This window comes from Sinocyclocheilus anshuiensis, unplaced genomic scaffold (genome assembly GCF_001515605.1).
Source record: "Sinocyclocheilus anshuiensis isolate Anshui unplaced genomic scaffold, SAMN03320099.WGS_v1.1 scaffold3611, whole genome shotgun sequence".
Taxonomy (NCBI): domain Eukaryota; kingdom Metazoa; phylum Chordata; class Actinopteri; order Cypriniformes; family Cyprinidae; genus Sinocyclocheilus; species Sinocyclocheilus anshuiensis.
Window position 1 is genome coordinate 35,398 of NW_015546250.1, and position 23,151 is coordinate 58,548.

At 36.2% G+C, this 23,151-nt stretch overlaps 2 protein-coding genes across 2 annotated transcripts in view; both read right to left on the bottom strand.

Annotated features, from left to right (window-relative positions):
• The window catches only part of LOC107701542 (complement factor H-like), an 87,008-nt gene that overhangs the window by 24,406 nt on the left and 39,451 nt on the right, over nucleotides 1–23,151 (bottom strand). The window lies entirely within an intron of this gene.
• Nucleotides 1,652–23,151, bottom strand: part of LOC107701541 (complement factor H-like) — a 73,098-nt gene continuing 51,598 nt past the window's right edge. Inside the window, exons 11-23 of the mRNA XM_016503583.1 lie at nucleotides 21,659–21,826; nucleotides 21,472–21,577; nucleotides 21,290–21,366; nucleotides 20,899–21,081; nucleotides 20,628–20,795; nucleotides 19,823–20,017; nucleotides 19,570–19,743; nucleotides 19,179–19,352; nucleotides 18,860–19,030; nucleotides 18,617–18,778; nucleotides 18,292–18,477; nucleotides 2,294–2,488; nucleotides 1,652–2,155 (exon numbers count right to left, since the gene is read on the bottom strand). Of these exons, the coding sequence (XP_016359069.1) occupies nucleotides 1,965–2,155; nucleotides 2,294–2,488; nucleotides 18,292–18,477; nucleotides 18,617–18,778; nucleotides 18,860–19,030; nucleotides 19,179–19,352; nucleotides 19,570–19,743; nucleotides 19,823–20,017; nucleotides 20,628–20,795; nucleotides 20,899–21,081; nucleotides 21,290–21,366; nucleotides 21,472–21,577; nucleotides 21,659–21,826 (2,150 nt within the window). The 3' untranslated portion in view covers nucleotides 1,652–1,964. The remainder of the gene's footprint in view (nucleotides 2,156–2,293; nucleotides 2,489–18,291; nucleotides 18,478–18,616; nucleotides 18,779–18,859; nucleotides 19,031–19,178; nucleotides 19,353–19,569; nucleotides 19,744–19,822; nucleotides 20,018–20,627; nucleotides 20,796–20,898; nucleotides 21,082–21,289; nucleotides 21,367–21,471; nucleotides 21,578–21,658; nucleotides 21,827–23,151) is intronic.

Consider the following 23,151-nt stretch of genomic DNA (forward strand, 5'->3'; position numbering starts at 1 on the left):
GAAATCAAGCGTAGCGTTAGTTCTGGCAGGTCACGTTAGTCAAGCTCGCATCAGCTGACTCTCAGCGGATCCCCATCTACCTATAGGAATACGACACCTATCTTTAAGCATTCATATATGGTCCCTCAGTATTATCAGCAGTTTTCGCATTGCTCAATAGCTAATTACCCTCCTTCATCCCCAGCTCCTCCTCTTCCAGTCAGGATTCAGCCTTCTGATTCCCCTTTGAATCAGACTAATTTCTAAAATGTGTACATTAAATTATTGAACATAAATATATCATATCTGTAATGCATTTATGTTGGTCTGTTCTGTTTAGCCTAGGGGGGTTATCACTGCTCTCCCTGCTCTTATCCATGCTAGGCTGCATGGATGAGCAGGAAGTCATTGACCAGAGCATAGCTGTACCAGCTAATCCAAACTGTTTGCTAATTGTCAGTCATCTTTGACGATAGTGGTCCTGACAGAAGTAAAAATTATGTTTCTGTATATTTTGTTTCCGATTTGAAATTCCTTGCTCTAGCAGACAAACTGATTACATTTGGTTCATGTAAGACTTAGTTCTATAGAAATAAAATGCTTAAAAGTGTTTCCTTAAAAGAGGAAATGTATTCTAATCGCAATCAACCTCCCTTTTAATGTAATACAAAATATTTAGATAGAGATATAAATATGATTTTAAGACGGTTAAGAGGTAGTGTGAGCAAGTTTAGTTTGAAAAAGTTCATGCCCTGTATTACTTCTCGTGCGTGTTTTGTAATTGAAACAGAGTTGTCAGGGTTTCTTCCAAGTGGACTGTTGTGTAATGTGTGACCCCACATTGATTCTCCTTCTTTTTTTGTATGTTTGTCATGTTTATTATAAATAAATATGATATGCAAACATGGTATTATTATTATTTATTGTGCAGTATATTGGATGTTTAAAACGACTGAATCACCTACCAAATATTTAGTCATTAAAGGCTTATTTATCCTTATTTAACACAAATCAATGCAAAGATTTCTGTAGTATTAAACATAAATTAGTACTGATGAAAACCTCAGATTACCTGTTTTCCAAAAGATGTATTCATGAACAGTCTCAAGCAGTGGTGATATGAATCTTTGAAGTCTGTGTAATGTAGCTGAAAGCAACCGTCCCCTTCCCTCTGTCCCACCAAACAGGACTCTGCTCCACCCCACAATGATTTGATGGAAACTTGACAGCTTTCTTCCTCACAAATTCATGTTGCAATTCAATTTGCTGTCTTTAGTCTAAATACTCAGTCTGAATACCAAATGGCTCAGTGATTTTCTGGGCTTCATCAGAACAGAACTGTAACTTTGGTCATGTTTGTACAATAATATTAGCCGTTTTTTTTTAAGAGCCTAAAAAGAATTGATGTATTTTACATAGATTGTCAACTCTAAAAGTGCAGAACATTTCATATGGCATGGCTGGCATTCCAGTTTGTCTTTTTAAAAGATGATGATGATGATGACTGTGTCAAATCTCCATAAAGGATGCATAGAAAATGTGTCAATACAGTTTAATGCATATAGATATTAAAAGGTCCATTATTTATGTATTATTGCTCTTTCATATAAATCATGATCATAATACATAAAAGCATGTAGTGGTCAAATTTGTAATCAGTGGGAAACTAAGAGCATCATTTAATTGTCACAAAGGTAAAAAAAAAACAACAACAACAAAAAATATATATATATATAATTTGCAACTTTGTCTTTGGTCTTACAGAGATTTTGCAACTTTTTATTTGTATTATTATATTGTACATATCACTTAGCTGGCATTAAATGGTTTAATGTAGTTTTTAACATGCACATTTTAAATGTTGCTTTTAGCATTTCTTTAGTTTTACTTGCAATAAATCCAAAATCTAGAAATTGAATTGGGAACAATATTTTTTTATTTGCTACATTTATTTTTGTTGCTTCACCAATGTTTTGCTCTCACTGTCACTCACACACAGGTAAAGTCATCACTCCATCATTACACTGTTGTCTTAGGGGAACACCTCCTAAAACATCGCCCCTCTTACACACAAAGGTGATGTGATCATCATGTGGTGCGAACATCTTTTGTCGATTAACATAGGCCAACTCTAAACCTCTTCTTTCCATTTCCTCCACCGTCACTGTACAGGGCTCTGAAACAAACCCAGCATGTCTCTATCAGTGTCACAATATACATTCATTAACTAATCATCACAACCTACAACTTAAACTACAAGACTACATCATGATGTGTTTATATGATATATATGGTGAAGCGTGTTCATACTTACTTAAACACCTAATCTTCCCTCTCCATTCTCCTTGCACACAGGTCAAGTATCTGGAGAAAGATGGACGCAGATCCAATGTGTATTTATTAAAGCAGCTGTATTCAATGCTGTCCCCTGTATTGTATTCCTTTTTTGTTATTTCTATTGTATCTGCATCGTTCACGTCTGGTGGTGGTCCACAACTGGTGGTCTGACCTAAAGCATATAACATGTTATATATTTCATACACATTACAAATTTGAGAATGAGGTAATTTGAATAAAATGTTGAAGAAAGAGACAATATGTTGGAGATATTCAAAATATAATGATACAATGATAATGATATGATATACATATGCGATATAATGTAATATGTTATAATAAAAACTAGATCCAAATAAAATTCAGAAATTAGAAAATTTGAGTCGTGTTTGTTTATCGATGCAAACTTGTCCCCTCGGTGCTAGTTTATAGGTTGTTTTGTGCTGTTGCTAGGTTGTTCTGGGTGGTTGCTAGTTGTTTGCTTCTTGGCTCAAGTGAAGAGAAACTTGTGTACTGATGAGTTTTGTACCAAACTTTAGCATCTACTTTAAAATGAGCAATAGTGATGTTTGCAGACACTGCTAATAAAATTCGACTAAGTAAACCTCACTAATAAATTTCGGGAATGGGACGTCCTATTCTCCATTTGATTGACAGGTCATTTTGTTCGGTCCTTGTAATGCAGATCCACTCCCAACTAGTGTTGTTTTTGGCGGCCTGTTTTAATTTTAGTTTTAGTCTAGTCTTTGTGTGAAGCTGTCATTTTAGTTTTTATTAGTTTTAGTCACGTTCATTATTTAGTCATAATTTTCGTTGACGAAAGCAACACTACTCCCAACACATAAAAGAGTTATTTCTTGGCCTGGTCTGATTGAAACCTTGAATTCCAATGTGGTGTAGCATAACAATCACATTTTTGTTATATGGCATAGGTCTTCAACCCTGTTCCTAGGGACCCACTGTCCTGCGAAGTTTATTTCCAACGTGCTTCAGCACACCTGGGGCCCGTTTCAGAAAGGAGGTTAAGTGAAAACTCTGAGTATGTTAACCCTGAAATGAGGGAAACTCTGGGTTTTCCGTTTCAGAATGGGAGGTTTGTCAAACCCGAGAAAGCAGGGTAAGTCAAGGCCGTTTCTGAAAGAAAGGTAACTTAGAGTCAGTTACTGTGGTAACTTACTCTATGAACCTAACCTGGTCGGGAGCAGGTTTTCTTCGGTAAACCCAGAGTTTCTTACGGTGTCCTCCCCCTTTTTAAAGCGTAAGCGATGTTTAAATACCTCATTCATTCATTCATTCACGCTGCAAAAATGCTTTTCTTACTGAGTATTTCTGTCTTATTTCAAGTACAAATATAAAAAAATTCTTAAATCACGATGCATTTTCTATAAAAGGAAAATGATATAGCCGAAGTTTATTCTTGTTTCCTGGGGGAAACAAGTGCATTTAAGTGAATTTTACTTAAAACACGTAACATTATCCACCATGTGGTAAGAAAAATCATCTTAATGCAAACGTAAACAAGATTATTTCTTGTTTCCCTCACCTCCCCCCTTCAAACACCAGACACCGTCAAAGTGACAAAAATGGCATGTCCTTTTATACTGTAGATGAGGAGGCTGTATTAATTCATAAGGAGTTACATTTTTTGTGCCATATCCACATGAATATATATTTATTTAGTAGTTTTCTATATCGGGGATGCAGAGCACATTAGTAAGGCCGCTGTATGCAGAGCCGTAACGAAGGTATGCCTCGCTGACGTTCACTTGATAACATCTTGCGGCGACCGCTGGAAGTAACCCAATAATTAGAATTTCCTTTAGAATTTCCAGTGTGGTTGGATGCATTGATGACGCGCATATTCCCATCATCGCACCTTCCGAAAATTAAACTGATATGGAATGGAAGGATGCCATATAGAAGTAGTCCGAGATATATGCTGTAACCACCACCACAGCTGTTACTTAAACACAAATTATGCACAGTTTATTTGGTCATCTTTATTTCCTACAAATACAAAAGCAAGAGTTATTCATTTTTTTTTACTGTTGGATTTTAGTATTCTTCCAATACTTGGTATTATGGCCATCTCCTCTTCATCTGTTCTTCATTATTTTGCGAGCCTTCTTGCTGTTGACTGAGTAGAAGTCAAATGTTAATTTAATTACTCTAATTAAGAAATGTAACAGGTTGGATTAGAGAATCTTTAATTATGTGAAAAGATTAGAGTACGTGAAAAAAGCTGCTGCACATTGAAATAGACACTGAATGAAATTTATTTAATATATCAAATGTTTGTAGCCTACACCCATGAACATTTTATGCTTAAAGCTTTACCTGACTGATTTTTTGTATACTTAATTTTTAGCTGCCGTCACGGTCTTCTTTTTTTTTTTTTTGCCCATGGGATACCATGAAAATTAATATTAGTTCAATAACCTACCGTTCTGCCAGTTTTCACCATTTTATTATAACAGTGATTAAGAATTAAACTTATGTGCTGACTCAAAGTATGCGGACGTCTTTTTGTCGGTGTTGTTGCCATGGTGAATCATAATATTAGAGCACCATTGATCATCACTTTTCATAGTCGGGGTGCACATGCTAAACTCAGAGTCAACCTACTCAGAGTCGACTGAACTAACACAAATTCAGCTGTTCTGAAACCGAAAACTCAAGAGTTTCCAATCTCAGGGTAAGTCAGCTCTGAGTTCAAGTTTTAACTCCGAGTTGGTTGAACCTCCTTATTGAAACGGGCCCCAGGCCTGTGACTTTTCAAGTGATCTTGAAGACCTTGATTAGCTGATTCAGGTGTGTTTGATAAGGGCTGGAGCTGAACTCTGCAGGACAGTGGGTCCCCAGGAGCAGGGTTGAAGACCTATGTTATATGGTATTGCGCAAGCATCATTACAACTAGGAAAACTAGGTTAAAGAGATGAGGAAAAAAAATGTAAAAAAAGACCAATCTACCAGCAGGTGCAGCGTGTGGCTCTGAAAACTCCTCACTGTTATGAAAGTATTCTGACATATGTCAGCATGACATCACATGAAGTCTCTATTATTGGGAAGTTTGATTCATTATGTGAACAGATTAATTTGATTACTGTGCTGCATTTTATGTAGCAATATAAAAAAATTGTATTAAAAAATAAAATATGTAATAAACAAATTGCATCAAAATATGAAATGATATAAAATAGTATGTATAAAATACGAACACAATATTAATTATGCAACATAATATTTTCCAGTTAAATATATAATATAATATAAAATGTTATCTAACATTATGTAAAATATTTTTTGAGCAATATGCAAAATAGTATATACAAATATATACAAAGTGTTCCAATACAGTTGAAAGCATAACAAAACTTCAGTCAATCAAGCATTTATTTTTATATGGTAGTGATGCGTGACACATTATTGATAATTCAGTGTTTCTGTAATAAAAATGGAACAGCAATAATAATAAAAATACTACTATTAATTCTACTACTGATAATATTATGAAACGCTATATGGTCTAATAAGCTGTTGGGCTCATGACTATTAATTACATTGTCTGCATTCACTCAAGTGAGATATAATAAAATACACATATTTGAAGTGAAGGCATTATGTTTTAATAATGCCGAATGCATAATGTAAACCAGGGGTCTCCGACCTTTTTTTCGCAGACCGGCTGGAGGGGGGTGGGTTTTATATACTATATATACTATATATATATATATATCTCATAACGGATCATATTGTGGTTTTTGGGTCTTGGATGTCTTTTCAGATAAGCAAGAATTTTTTTTTTTTAAAGCACAGAGAATGACAATGCCGAGGGTTTTTTGGACATAATTTTATGTGTATGTATCTCAAACTCAAGGAGACATGAAAGAGGAATCAACTCGGTATTCTCTCGCTGTCTGAAACACATCTCTGTGCGTGTGCGCGAAGCTTCGGGTGTGTGTGGCTGCTGTGCACACTGAAAACACCACGTGAGTAACGAATCGAGTTCTCTTTCGCTTCTTCTTGTGGTTTAAAATAGTTTGAACGTGTAAATTGGCAAATTAATCTGCGAATCACATGCGTGCCGAACTGTGGGGCCTGGTCTGTAGGCTACGTATCACGGATAAACTGTGATCCGTTTTAACCTCTAATAGTATATACTGTATATGACAGATCAGAACAATCATTCATTTACTAATTGAACATTTAATTTACATGAAACAAATTGCTACTCCATAGCAATCGCATACAACAAACGAAAATACAGAATAATTAGAACAATCATTAACGCGCAATAAATAAAAGTGTCATACATTTACACATTTTCCCCAGAACATTTTTGCTACCCGGTAGCAACTCTTCCATGGCCCGGAACTGGGTTGCGACCCGGTGGTTGGGGACCTCTGTAATACTGTATTCTAATTACTTTTTCTGGTAACACAGTAATGTAACGTATTACATTTTAAAGGGGTCATATGATGCGATTTCAAGTTTTCCTTTCTCTTTGGAGTGTTACAAGCTGATTGTGCATAGATAAGATCCCTGAAGTTGCATAGACTAAAGTCTCAAAACCAAAGAGATATTCTTTATAAATTTGTGTAATTTGATTACAGTTACTAAAGTCAATATAATTATGTTACTTACGTTACAAATGTAGTGTTAAGAAAAAAAATATATGCCTTTTAAAATCACGTTTTGCGCGGCAGTGTCAGTTAACCCCCTGGGGTCGACGGAGGCGCCGGCGCGATCACTTGCATTTTTTCCTGATAACAGCGAAATAACTTAAAATGCTCTGCCATTTTTGACCGTACATATAAGTGTATTACATCATTTGAATCTGTGAAGGGTCTGCTTTTATTTGTGTACACTCACAATATCAACAAAATTTGTGCTTTTGTAAAATAAAGAAAATATAGGGTGCGCTTTCAGCTGTCTCAGTCTCCGCGAACTTCTTTCTGAAACGCGTCACTAAAATGAACCAAAACTCAGCGAATACTTCACACACAGACATGAGAAACATATCTATGGAAAGCTTGAAGTGTCTGCTTTTAAATAAAGTAAGTCTTATCTAAAACTGATGAAAAAAAAATTCTATCCGTATGAAATCCGTATGAAACCAAAGCAAGGTCCAGTCTTTCCCGTCTGAGCTCATCTGTAATGTGATCACGCCCACGCGAAGCGCGCGCTATTCTTACGGTAATCATCCATGTGAGACGTGTGAGCCTGTAAACGACCACATCACCTCCATAAACAAAGAAGCAAGATTAATTTTTTTGCATTCGAATATGCACTGTATGTTCATCAATACTGTTTTCAAATGTTATCAGAACTGTTTATTGTAATTTATTAAAGGGGTCATATGATGCAATTTCAAGTTTTCCTTTCTCTTTGGAGTGTTACAAGCTGTTCGTGAATAGATAAGATCCCTAAAGTTGCAAAGACTAAAGTCTCAAACCCAAAGAGATATTCTTTATAAAAGTTAAGACTCGTCCACACCCTCCTAAAACGCCTCCTTCAAACACACCCCCACATGTCTACGTCACGATGTGGGAAGATTTGCATAACACCGCCCAAATGTTCACGCAAAGAAAGAAGGCGTAACTTTGATTCTCGCTGTAGTATTGTTGCCGCCACCATATCGTGGAGACGCTGTGTGTTTCGTTGTGAAAGCGAAACTACTTTGTTTGACCTTCCAAAAGAGGACACAACTAGAAATCAGTGGTGAAATTATATTTACAACACTGTTCCAGAACAGTTCAAACCAAATATTCAGATGTGTGCAACGCATTTTACGGAGGACGAGGACTGTTTCCTGGGAGAGTAGCCTACAATGCCGGTGTTCCGGTGAATTCAGTTCCCCTGTTTCCCCTTCTGCGTGCATGCTGACCACAGTCTATGATGCTGACAAGTAATGCTGACTCACAGCCTGTAGGTACGTTTTCATATTTAAAGGATTTGCCACTGATGATTCAAATGCGAGTTTTGAGCAGTGTAGAGTAGCGCTTGTTGTTTGTCGTTTCTCCGATCACAAAAGCAGACATGGTTTTATGTTTACGCGCATCGATGCAACGTGTAAAAATTATTATCAGTAAATTATAATAGCAGTTATATAATATAAATTATATAACAGTAATTATGTCCCCCACTGGATGCAACAAATGCCTCGTTTATAATGGGTTTTAATGTTTTTGAGCACACCTTGCTTTTCAGAACGATGAGCTTTGTAAAAATCTGCGCGTTTCAGAAATGCGGTGCGTTGAGGAGAAACAATAATGTACAGTATGTGGAAAATAATGTGGTTTTTGTATATAAAACACTGTGTAGGCACATCTAAAGGTAAATTTTTCATTGTTGGGCAGGTTTATACTAAGAATGTTAAGTTTTAGAAATGGATTCAATCTTTAAGTCAAGTTGCTGTTGTCATACCTTTGTAACATTTTTCAGTCAATATTAAATTACTGAAAGAACTACAATTATCACTTTGTAGTGTATTTTTTTTTATTTTTTTTAGGTTTGATATGTTTTCAAAGTAACTTGAAAGTAAAGTAATTAGTAATCTGATTACTTTTTACATGCAGTAATCAGTAATGGAATCAAATTACATCTTTTTTTGTAGTAATCAGTAATTTGTAATCTATTGCTTTTTTTGAGTAAATTACCCAACACTGGTGATGACAGACGAAAGACATTCTCATTCACCATTTAGCTAGATGAAAAAGTAACTGAATGACAACATTCTGCCTAGCATCTCCTTTTTTAAGTCATATGGATATGGAACAAAATAAAGGTAAATGATAAGACACTTTATTTTTGGATAAAATATTTTATTCACAACATAATCTCTCTTAAAATACCTTATAGGGTTATGATAATCAAAACAGTCCTAAGCTAGATCAAGCTTTGGTCTCTGCAAACCAAACTATAACGTTAATGAAATATTTTCCGCCCCACTAATAAAAAGATTTTATCATTTGCTAGCTCCACATTCAAGTAGTAATCAGTAATTTGTAATCTATTACTTTTTTGAGTAATTTAACCAACACTGTTAGTAGCGTAATCCATTACATTACACATTTTAGGTAATTTAACCAGACTACTTTTTGATTACTTTTAGAATTCTTTTGACCTAACTCGCTTATCACATTGATTTAAATAGTATAATCGTGTACCATATTGATATAAAAATTCAAAGAAAAAAGAAAATATATTCAATTTGTTGTTATTAACAACTTAAAGTGCATTAAACATTACGTCAACGTTTCTCAAACTGGGGGTCCTATAAAGGAACTGCAGGGGGTTCGAGAGTTTATTGAAAAACTAATAATTAATTCAATCATAAAAAATGTCACATTAAAACAAATCATTTTAAAATAATGTCCATCAAAATAAAACACTTTCTACAAAAAAATGAAATATTTTATTTGTTCAACTGCATGTCATGTGACCATTAACCAACAGAGAACCGTGAACATGCAAGCGTCTTAATTTATTAAATTATTGCCTTAAAATATCAGGGGTACATCAAGTAAATATATTAGGTGAAAGTGGTTTGGCTGCCAAAAAAAAAAGTTTGTCAATCCCTGCATTACATGTAAATAAAGAATAACGTGAATTTGTGCATTTTATTTAAAGACAAAAATCTTCCAAAGACATAGTAATGCATGATTAAATAACACACTGAGTGATAATTCCTACCTGGTCTCATGGCAAAAACGTGCCTCTGGGTACTTTTTCGCGAGACGCGAAATACGTACCAATAAGTACATATCACTGCAGTTTCCAAAAGAAATGAACACTAGAGGTAGTAAAACTCCGACACCTTTTATTCCTTTTCACACAAATTTACAGAGTTTCGATTAATAAAGCGTTTTTTTTTTCTTCGTTCAATTACTTGAAGAATATTATGTTATGACTTCAAAACAATTTTAATATGCTGGGAGATTTGAAAACCGATGCTTTTGGACGTTAGCATCGCACATATCCAGCTTCATATCTATGGGTGTTCATAGACGGTAGGTTTGTTCGGTAGCTCACGGAGTACGGAGACGTGCTTGACAGGTGAGGAGCTCCGGTTTGAATCCCGTGTAACTACGGTTCGACAAAACAGTCAAAATCCGCATATAAGGAAGTTCAAATGGCACGGTTGCATCAACAAATGCGCTTTTATATCAGTTTTGCATTTGTTAACACTATCGGGTAGGTTTAGGGTTGGGTTTGGTGTAGGGCATATTTCCAACACGATAGAGCATTAACTTTTAGCGACAATCCCCGGATACTTGAATTCTGAAACGCCGCAATACGTACATGAAGCAACGTAATAAAAACACAGCAATACGTACCTATATCAACGTAATAAAAACGTGCCAGGGTTCACGTATTGAACCTGTGTTTTAGCGCCACTCAGTGGACATTTCTCTTTGAAACTGCGGCGAAACGTGCAGTAAGGTACGTAAAAACGGTGCTGCAGAAATGTACCCAGAGGTACGTATTTTTATGAGACTGGGTTGGATAATTCAAATAAAAATGAATGTGTTCATCAGTAGTTGATGCAGTGTTGAAATGCTGAGAAAACACTTCATAAAATTGAAATGATTTTTGTAAATGAAGTGGTCAGATGCTGTGTGGCCTCTCAATTTTCTGTTTAATTATAGCCACCTGACCAGCCAAGGCATCCAGGGCCGTGCACAGACATTTTGAGGGGCAGGGTCTCAAGTGGAAAAAAGGGCACTTCTCATATTTATTTATTTATTTATTTTTTCTAGTCAAAATGTTAAATATATTAGGGGTGTGCGATATTGACAAAAATATATCTCAATATTTTCTGGGATTTTTATCGATAACGATAATTAGATGATATTTTGCTGAGTGTGTTATTGTGCTGATATCTTAAGGACTACCGTGGACAGCTGACTCCTAAAGTTTTTGATATTCTTCATATTCTGTGTGGTGATCAGTTCACAGCAGTGATAGAAATTAATCTTTTCCAATAAGTTTAAATTGATTTTTACCTTTTATGGGCATTTTTACCTTTATAAAGCCATTTCTAAAGTGTGCATCATCTTTTCAGTCAAATGTTGAAATTGAATCAGTCAATTAGAATACTAAGTCATTTGGGCTGTTACCAAGCAAATGAAATCAGTATTGACAAAATTCATATTTGCAATGCAGAGAAAACACAGAAGCTGCATTAGAAGGGACATTTAGATGCATTTACACACTTTTTAATGCAGGACATGAATGTATTTAACCTGCAGTTACAAATGCATTAATACTGTTTTGATATTTTAAACATAAAATGTTGAATACTGATATTTGAAATTATAAAAAAAAAAGAAAAAAAAGAAAAGATACTTTAAATGTGAAATTAAAACTGCCAGTGGCAGCAAGTCACTGTTAATAAGTAAGTCATTGCGATTGAACCGAATCATTTAAACGGTTGATTCATTCAGGAACGAAACACCGTCATGTTGCTCAGATGCAAATTGGAATTATATTTTTGGCGAAATAGAGCAAAAACAGTCAATATTGCATCGAAAACCTAAGTATTTTAATATTAAATTATTGTTTATTGAACTGCTGTATAAAATTAATATCACATTTGTAACCATGCTGCTTTTTGGTGGAAAAAAAGTCAGTCAGCGTGATCCTGATTAAAGGGGTCATATGATGCGATTTCAAATTTTCCTTTCTCTTTGGAGTGTTACAAGCTCTTGGTGCATAAAGAAGATCTGTAAAGTTGCAAAGACTAAAGTCTCAAATCCAAAGAGATAATATACAGTATATCTCTTAAATCTTAAATTTATAAAAGTTAAGAGTCAGCCACACCTACCTAAAACGGCTTGTTCTAACACGCCCCCACATACCTACGTCACTGTGTGGGAAGATTTGCATAATGCCGCCCATCAACGTGGACGAAGCGGAGTCCAGCCCGGGGTCGTCACGTGGTTCTGCTCACACGCCTCTGCTCACTCTAGCCCTCAAGCCGTTCCTCACTTTATCCCCCGGCCTCTGCTCACTCTAGGCCGCCGTGTGTGACGCTGTGTTTCGTTGAAAGCGAAACTACTTTGTATACATTTCTGCCCCATATCTTGAATTTTGTGATAATTCTAAATAATTAGTTTTTTAGAATAATTTAATAAGCTGTAAATTCGAGGCACAGGTAGCTTAGTCTTTTGTTCATCATCACTCACCTCCACACCAAGACAAACACAACTGTAAAAGGAGGGAGAGCTTCACTTCTGCGGCTCTATGCCTGTTTGTGATGTGCATGTGCTGATCAATGTGTGCTACACTGCCGTGCTGCGCGGAGACGCGGAGGGGAGAAAGGCATTGGAATTCGACAGTCTCAACATTTCCTGACCCGACCTGATATTTAGATTTTTTATTTTGCAAACAGAAACACACACACACCTGCGCACATATATACATATATTAATTTATTAAAAAAAAAAAAAAAAACTCCACAGAAAAAAGGGCACTTTCTCTCGAAGAAGAAAAAGGGCAGGTGCTCAAGCTCCCTATGATGTCTATGGCCGTTTCTCAATATGTGTCTTGTCTGTACTTGTGTTCTTGTGGACTTGTGAAACGTCATCAGTCGTTGCACAAGTACAGGGTTGCCAGGTTTTCACAGCAAAACCTGCCCAATTGCTACTCAAAACTAGCCCAAAACTAGCCCAATCGCGTTTCGAGGGGGATCCCCCAGTAAAAATGGCATTCCGGTGGGGTAAAATACATGTTTTTGGTGGGGTTCCCCTGGTAAAATTTGCATTGTAGGGGCTAAATATCACATTATTGGGATTGCTTAAACCCACGGACATGAAAAACAAACCGCGGCAAAGGTGTTAAAGTAGCCCAATTCCGCGGGAAAACTGCGGACTTGGCAACACTGCACAAATACTGTTCCAATTAAAAGTTCACATCTAGCCAAGTACAGTTCAAATCCCCGGATGTGTTCTTGCTCCGCCCCTTTTATCATGGATGCATCCAGAGGTGACTTGTGCGAACTTGAGGCAGCCAGGTATCCCAGAATGCATTTCGCAGTGAGCATTAATGGAGGAGAAAACCCGCATAATTTTCAAAATATTACTGTTATTGTGTCATGAAATGCAGTTCTAAGAGGTTTTCAGGCAAGAATGTAGTTGTTTAAAGCTCAAATATGCGGATTATTTATAAGGATAGTGCCTATTTGAAAATGTGCTAGGCTGATTTCGGAGACGTGTGCTCCACGCGATCACCTGGCGCTCAGCGCTCATGTATCCCGATGAGAGAAGCTTAACCTCGGCTAGTCCTTCTGATATTTGCTGCTGGCTCTGACGTCTCTGTGGTGGTTAAACATGAAGTAAAATTCGTTTTGGGTAAATCTAAAAGGCAATCTTTGGTCTCATGAATCTATTAGCTATTTCTTCATGGTCTTCATGGTCATATCGTTTCGGCTGAGCACAAAGTTATGTTTCATAAATTATTTATTTTTAAATAAATTATACATTTAACAAAAAAGGCAGAGTTGTGCTTGTGTCATATTTCATTTTGTTATGGGCTATACAGTGAAGATAATCAGAGTATATGTGCACATATTACCTAAACCACATATTAATGTTTTTTTATTTTTAAAATGAAAACGAAATGAGGGTTGTGTTTTATATTTTGAAGAAAACGACAAGGCAGTGGTGTTTGATATCATTTCGTTTTATTGTAATGCGTGTACGCGTTCCATGAACCACATTTTTGTGTTTGATATAATATTTCGTTTCACTGTAATGTATGTACGTTCCCTGAACTACATTTTTGTGGCTATTAATATGTTTAAAGGAAACGAAAAGAGGCAGCGGTGTTTGATATCATATTTCGTCGTATTGTAAATGCATACAGTGAGGGTAACCGGAGAAGCCAAGGCGAGCTGAGTGACGTTATCAAGTACTCTGCTGTTCCATTTGCAGAATTACCAGACTTGTCCTCCAATCCTGGCAGAGAGTGAATTTGCATTCTTAGCATAATTTCACAAAGCTAAAGTCAGACCACTCTCTGTTCGCTTTAAATCTTGTAATTGTACAATCTAATTTAAATAAATATTCAAATGGCTACAAATATTTCTTTCTTTCTTGTTTGTTTGTTTGTTTGTTTAGGGCAGTTCAGCCTGTAATCGAGAAAACAAACAGCTTGTTCATGCACTCTTTCATTCTTTCTTGTTTCTTGTTTAAAGAAAAAAAAAACATTTCAGCAGGCCAGTATCAGAATCAGCCCATTTGCAATCGGAATCGGCCATGAAAAATCATGACTGGTGCATCCATAGTTTTTGTAGACAGCCTACTGGTTAGTTTCAGAGTTTCTAAGTCCGCGTATTATACGCGACTTTGGGCTTCTTTTTTTGTAAAGTTGCTGAAAAAATCCCGGGTCGCGGTTTTGTGGGCTTATTTAAAAAAATATGGCTGCTTGTTAGGGAAATCTGACAAGCAACTTTGATTCTTTACTTATGTTAGCCGTATTCTCCAATGCATTGATTGACACTCTATTTGCTCACAGTTAATAGCCAACCAGTGCAATAATATAAGTGCTGCAGAGTAATTTGCCAAATGTTCCGCCCCCTCCTCCCCCTCATTGGAGAAAATCACGTTTTCACGTTGCTCCCCCCCAAAAATAAAATCCTAGAATCGCCCCTGCCTCAAACAGTCATACCTTTGACTGAATAGTAACATGTTTCATCAGGAAGTGCGTAGAAGATGTGGTGCCGACAAAAACAATCCGCATCTACCCCAACCAAAAACCGTGGATTAATAGCGATGTTCGAGCAGCCTTGTCAGTGCGGACATCTGCTTTTAAATCTGGACACGCTGACGATCGCAAACAAGCCAGTTACGATCTCAGGAAATCCATCAAAGCAATCCAAAAGACAATATAAAAACAAAGTTGAAGAACAATTCAACACCAACAATGCAAGAAGCATGTGGCAGGGCATCAATAACATAACAGACTTTAAAGGGAACAAACCAGCTACTGTGAACATTGCCGCCTCTCTACCGGATGAGCTTAATAACTTTTATGCTCGTTTCGAGGCTCACAACACCGCCCACACAGAGAGTGCTCCCGCGGCTGCTGCAGAAGAGGTGAGTGCACTCTCCGTCTCTGTCGCGGATGTAACCCGATCATTCCGACGGGTGAATATCCGCAAGGCTGCGGGTCCTGATGGCATCCCAGGCCGTGTGCTCCGAGCATGCGCATTCCAACTAGCCGGTGTTTTCACAGACATTTTCAACTTCTCCCTCTCTCTGTCTGTGGTTCCCTCGTGCTTCAAAAAATCCACCATTGTGCCCATACCAAAGAAAAATAAAATCACATGCTTGAATGACTGGAGGCCCGTTGCTCTTACACCCATCTTCAGCAAGTGTTTTGAGAGACTCGTCAGAGACTACATCTGCTCATTGCTGCCTGCCTCACTGGATCCGCTACAATTTGCATATCGTAGCAACCGTTCTACAGACGATGCTATTGCTTTCACCCTACACACTGCTCTCTCCCACCTGGAAAATAAGAACACCTATGTGAGAATGCTGTTTGTGGACTACAGCTCAGCATTTAACACCATAGTGCCTGCCACACTCGTTGAGAAGCTCCAGAATCTGGGACTAAACAGATCTCTGTGCAGCTGGATCCTGGACTTCCTGACGGGCAGAAGTCAGGTGGTCAGAATGGGCAACAATACTTCATCCCCGCTGACCCTCAACACTGGTGCTCCTCAGGGCTGCGTCCTCAGCCCACTCCTGTACTCCCTGTACACACATGACTGTGCAGCCACACACAGCTCCAACGTAATCGTCAAATTCGCTGACGACACAACGGTGATAGGCCTGATCACCGACAACGATGAGACGGCCTACAGAGAGGAGGTGAGCACCCTGACTAAATGGCGTCAGGAGAATCATCTCTCACTCAACATCAACAAGACCAAGGAGCTGGTGGTGGATTTCAGGAGACAGAGCAGTGAGTACACTGGTCCACTTAAACTGGTATACACAGTAGGTACAGTATACACGCACATAAGCACACAGTGTTTGTGTGTGTGTGCGTGTGTATTTTGAACGACAGTGTATATATACGGGTGCTGTCCGACTGGACCGATTCTGAAAATAGTGGTGAGCCATTTGGCCTAAAAATGCCAGGGCTGATTTTTATGTATTTTTTTGTCCCAGTCCAGCCCTGGCTACTTGTGATGTCACTTGCAATCAACACAAATCATGCATGTTGCCAATGGAGACTGATACTGATACTGAATTTGGTTTTTATCATCTTAGTCCTTTATGCCACAATTTTTAGCGGTGTGTGAGGAAAACAGTTAATGTGAAACTTTTGTGTGTTCTGTTCATATTCCGCCATCTGCTTACCTTAGTGCATTTTATTAAGCTGTATATTGAATTTGGTCTTTTAATATCACTGTCTTCATTTATTAAGCCATATTAAGTGTTAATGTTTTTCTACGGGTAGAAAATTCTTAACGAGGGGCTTTGGGTTTCATTCAAATTCTGCTGTGAAGTGGATGAGTGAAGTTTATATGGACAGACCCTCAACCCCTCGATTTTGACTGAACGAGCAAGTCTACTTCATATGTAGACTTCAGACTCTTCCATACACCACAATGCAACATGATTGTGACATCACTGCAGATTTACCCCCACTCCAAACAACTCTATGATATATTATTATTTTTAGATATTTAAAACAGCCTAAGCATACTTATATGCATATAGAATGCTGAATCAAACAAATTCATAAGGGAAAAAATTTAAATAATCAGTCGACCAGAACGCAGAGTGCACATGTAAGTCTGCAGCCAGACACTATTGGGACTGTAACTGTATTGGCAATAAAAGTAACCACACTTAGCAAATAATGAAAAATCAAACGTACAGGGAAGTGAAGAGGGTTGCTTTTGTCATGTAAATATCTTTATATATAAAATATTTTTTATTTATAAAAAAGTCTTTATTCTGATTAGTGGAAATAATCAGATTATTGGTGCGCATGTAAATGTAGTCACTGATAACGGTATCAACTGACTGAACAAAACCTGACAAAATCTGACAAGCCGATGTTAAAATAGACCTGTGCATTAAGTGTTGTATTGTAAGTGCAGAGTAACAAACCGAAAACAGCAACAAGACTGTGTTGACTCAATACAATTAGCAGCTTCTACATTTAAAGATAAAAAAAAAAAAAACCTTAAATCGGTCATTTTGTTTTTAAATTAAATCTGTTAAAGGTATTTAATACATTATTATGTAAGTATTATAGCACTATAATTAACTTTAATGTGTAGTTAACTAGTTAAAAATGTTTAAAAACAACTGGCTGTTGGGGTCTGGGCTTGTTTATTTTTTATTTTTTTTAAATGACATGAGACTTTGTGACTTTCTGACCTTCCTATACTTCATACTTATGTACAATAGAAATACTAAAATTCGTTATAATAGTCATTTTATAATAAGCCTTAAAGCAAGATGTGAAAAGACCTAGGGAGTGGAAATGGCAGCTCAGCTAATGAGTTGTCATCTGCTGCCATCTACTGGTTATAATGGTCATTTCATGCCATTTTTATTTTTACAAGTGTTTGTTTTCCACGAGGAGACAGAAATTGTCCACTACAGAATATCATCAATACTTTTTCATGTTTTCCCAGAAGAAAAGACAAGTCAAATTTAAAAGCATATATTAAAGATAAACTGATAATGTTTACCATTACATTGGCATATTAATCTAGTGCAGATAGACTAAAAGTGCCAAAACTCAAATTCTGTTTTCACTGGGTCTTCAAAGCAAATTTATTTTGTAATTATTGTCATCACTACTACAAAAGTTTCTGGGCATTTAAAGTTCTTCTTCTTCTTGATTTTCAAGTATCTAAATATCTTTCTCTCTTGATTTTCACATACTGTACGTGAATGATATTTTAAAATCTGTAAGAAGTTTTAAAATACTTTAAAATACCTTCATCTTGACATGTTGGTGTTTTTCCCCATGTTCCATTGTGACAGGAAACCGTTCTTTCTCCACTGATAAAGTATGAGCTTCGACATATGTATGTTAAGCTAGATCCATCAGGATAAAATTCTTCAGGTTTAGATGTTATGACTGCATTTTCCACATTTGGAGGAATGCCACAACGCACATCCTCTGAAAAAAAAAATATGTATTGAAATTCATGAACTCCAATAAGACTGATTTTAATATTGTTGAGAGATTATATTGTCCAGCCCACTGTATGCACAGCTGCTCCTATTACAAACATGTAATAAGAGTTTGAGAGACTCACCTTTACACACTGGTGTCTCCCATCTACCATTGGTGCATTTTATGATGCGTTGAGTTGATATGAACCCTGGATCACATTCCACTTCAGCAGTTTCTCGATCACGACGGGTTTGCTTTAGTTTTCCATGGTGAACACTGGGAAGAGCACCACATTCTTCCTCCCCTGTAAAGACCAACGACAGGAAGCACTTTTCAGTGCACTATCATTCCTCAAACACCTGAGACTGACAATAATAAAACTCACGGATGCAGCGAGGCTCGTCAGACCAAGATCCTTTGCTGCATGTCACTGAATCCCACCAGTTTCCAGTGAATGGTTTATAACCCGTGTTGCAGGAGTAAAAGATTTCTTCCTTGTTGGAGGATTGGCTGTGTATGAACCCATTTTCCACAGATAGAGCAAGGCAAGACTTTGCTGCGAGAAAAACGGTTTCAAAATTTTGACTTAATATGTTTTTGAGTGATTATTGTGCAGATACATGATGAATTAACTGAATAATAAGTCAAGTTGTATCACAACATTCAACGGAATTAAAGACAAAATTCAATAAACTGTAACATACCGCATTGCCGAAGTAAGTCTGTCCACTTGCCCTGGGAGTCACAGATGATTTCAAAAGACTCCTTTGGTTCAAATCCAGGATGACATTTAAATACTATTCTTGAATTGATTCCGTATTTTTGTCTCTGACCTCGAACAATATCTGCATTTGGGATGTTAGGTGCTGCACACATTTCTGTAAAAAATACATCATACTAATTACAATTCATCAATGCACAGATACATAATAATTTAATTGGATACTGCAAAAATTATTGTTTCACGACATTCAATGGAATGAGTCAATTCCAATGGAAATGTCAATAAACTGTACCGTACCACCAAATCAGCATAATCATATAATTGATATTATGGAAATAGCAAAGATTTTAATACTCCACAGCAGAACATACCAGCACACAGTGGTTTTGGTGTCCATCCATCTCGTGTACATGTGGCCTCTTCTGCCATTTTACGATATCCAGACTCACAAGGGTACGATCTTTTTTCGCCCAATTTCTTATCTCCACTGAAGTAATAGGATGGGTAATACACATGCTGGTCAAGTGGAACTTCACATGTAACCTCTGACAAAAGATTCACATGCTTTTAGCAACATGCAATAAATTCATCACCAAATCCAGAAATGTTTCTCTATAATCTTACCTGCACAAACAGGCTCATAGTCCCACTCTCCATTATCTTTGCATGTAAATGATCTGCTGCTTACTTTTGTACCAAATAACCAGTGTTTTTCAGAGCAGGTGATCTCCACACTTTCTCCAGCTCTGAAAATAGTTGTTCCCTCTGGCTTGATCTTTTTTACTCCAAATGTGGTTGACTTCAGTTCACAGGTTACTTCTGTACAAGACATAATTAAGCAGAACTAAAGGTAAGAAATGAAGCATCAAAAATCTGTGAAACTAGATTTAAATGCTTTGTCTTTTGCAGGAGACAAATAATTCTGTGTATATATATACTGTATATATATATATATATATATATACACACACACACACACATAGTATATATGCTAAAATTAAAAGAAAAGAAAAAAAAAACGTCTCGACAAGACAAATAAAACATCCTCAGTATTTTGAAATAATGATTTGAATTTATAATCAATGTAGTAAGTAGTTATGAAAAAAAGCAAGTAGTAAGTAAAAACAAACAAACAAACAGTAAAATAAAAAAAAAACAACATATGGGACTGCATTCATCAAGCTCCACCTTGAAGTTAAAATAAGTGTCAAACTAATATCAAACTATTTTTTAAATGTATAGTCACATTTAGCCATATTCAACTGATTTTTTGTTTTTGAATTTTCAAATTTTAACGTTAAGTTAATGGCTATCTATTTTTAGAATGTTTCAGTTTATGTGTGACCCTACCATGTTTTTTGCATTATGAAAGTATTTGAGTATTATTTCCCATATGAATTGTTTATTATGTAACACAGTGGTGGATTACCATCACATCCTGGGTTCAGAGTCCAGCCAAATTTAGCACATTTGGGGATTCCCTCTCTGGGTTTGAATCCTTCATTACATTTGTATTTTAATGTTGCATCTTTCTGGTATTCTGTCCGTGGCTCAACAACATATCCATTTGGTATGACAGGTGCTGCGCATGCTATAACTGTATGAAAAGTAAGAGAAACAAGAATAATTAATGTATCACATCTGTGATATTTGGGTGAAGATACATATAAATAAAAAAATATAGAAAAATGGAAATGAACCTTTGCACTTTGGAACAGCATCACTCCATTTTCCCGTCTCTTCACAGTGAATGTCACTACTTCCGTCTATCATTTTGTCAGAAGATACACAATCAAATTGAATAACATCACCATAACGTCCTTCCTCTGTGTTACCCGATGCAGTCACCTCCCCATCTGTGCGAATGGCTGGACATTTCACCACTGAATATGAAAATAAATAAAAAAGTAAAGAAACCAACAAACCAATCCCTCAATTAAAAAAAAAAAAAATTAAAAAAATGTAAAAAAATCAATAAATCTTTTTAGTTATAATTCTCTTCTAGCTTATGAGTCACTATTCTATGATGGAGAGATATTAAACTGGAAAAAAAAAAAAAAAGGAAAAACAGTGACTTTCAAGAAATCGTACCCTCACAGACAGGGACGGCGTTGTCCCATCCTTGAGCTCTGCAGGTACGCTGATTGATTCTGCTTGTCATTTCATACCTGTGAACACAATGTTTTTACAAGTACAAGAGTGTCAAACTCAAAGAGGATAGTATAAATTTCATGCAATAAAAAAGAGAATAAAAAAGCATAAAGCACATTTACCCTTTTTTGCATGTATACACCACTGTTACTCCAAAAACAAACTCCGTCCCCTCTTTAAGTTTAAAATCACCATTTGGTGTGTCTCCTCGATTACTACATTTTCTCTCTGCAGAAATCAAACAAGTTTTACTTTACATGGTAACATTGATTTAATAACTAGTGGCTATCGTACTGACAATTCTCTTACTTGCACATGGTCGCTCAATGGCGTTTTTCCACTCTCCTTTTTCACAGTTTAATCTATACAAGCCAGTATAACCTGTTATGCAGTTCACTTTCACTGTTTCACCATCAGCGTATGAAGCTTTCTCAACTGGTTCTGTGTTTTCATATTTAATGTCCTCTCGAAGACATTCTGAGAAGCACAAACAAATGTTACACAAAGACATAACTGTTAAATGCTGAAGTACATGCACAACTAGTCAACACGCTCTAAAGCTACATAAATGTACAGTTAAATGTTTTAGGAACTGCATATAATATAATATTTATTTTGAAGTCAGTAAAATCTAAATGAAAAAGACATTAAAATAAATAGCAACAACAACAAAATCACTTGCCTTGACATCGGGCACAATTTAAGAAAAACAACCAAAAGCCGAAGCCGAGGAGTTTTACAGGAACTCTCATTCTGAGCTCAGTTCACAAATACTTTTTTTTTTGGTCAGTCTCTGAAACTCTTGCCTGCTTGGGGATCAACAAGTTAATCATTTACCCATGTCAAAAGGACATCTTTCTTACACCAGACCTCTCTGAGCACAAGCAATATTAAAAAAAATAATAATAATAATTTTCTGATGCAGCAATTCATATTTTTTATTTGCTCACACCAAAAAGTTACCTTAGAGAAGTCAAACTTCTTGAGTCAAATGTCTGTAATGTATAAACTGGAAGCAAAGGGCAGATTCCAAAATAACTGCCATATTTACTGCTTAATCCTGTTGCTTTTAACTGGTTCATGAATTTTATATATTGATTCAAGAAGAACATTATGTGATGAATGAATCTGTTTCATTAGAAATGAGATGAAAGAAGATTCACAACACTTTCAAATCTCCAAACATTGCAATAATACAAGCATTGCAAAATATACGTAGCCATTGCATTGCAAAATGTGTTCATTAGAATTGACCAATCTGTTTAACTGATAAACAAAAGACAGAAGACAGAAGAAGAGTTTGACACCTATTTGTCTTTGCTTAAATTGTTGTTGTCTCCTAGATGACCTGCTGATCCTCCTTATCTCACAATGAAAACTGTTGTTGTTTTTAACCTTAAAAGTCAGCTGTCATTTACTGGATCTTACAGTGTGGACTTGGTAAACAATGACATGTTAAACTCAAAGGTCTTTAACTTCGTTTGCAAATGGTTGGCATGTGCTAACCGAGTCTTGGCACAAGCAATGAATATGTTTGAAATGGGGCCTCTTTTTAAAAATACTATATATGTGCAGTTTATGTTGTTAAACATAAATAAATAAATATTAAAAAAGGCTGCCGCACACCTTTACATAAATGTCAAAACTAAACATAAATGTGATACTAAATATCATATGAGCTGTTTTATTTGATACATGTCTAAATAATAAAATATAGTGACTAGATTTGATTAGATTATTGTACAGCAATTAGTAATACATAAACATCAAAATTAAATAGACAAAATTCATAAGATTAAATA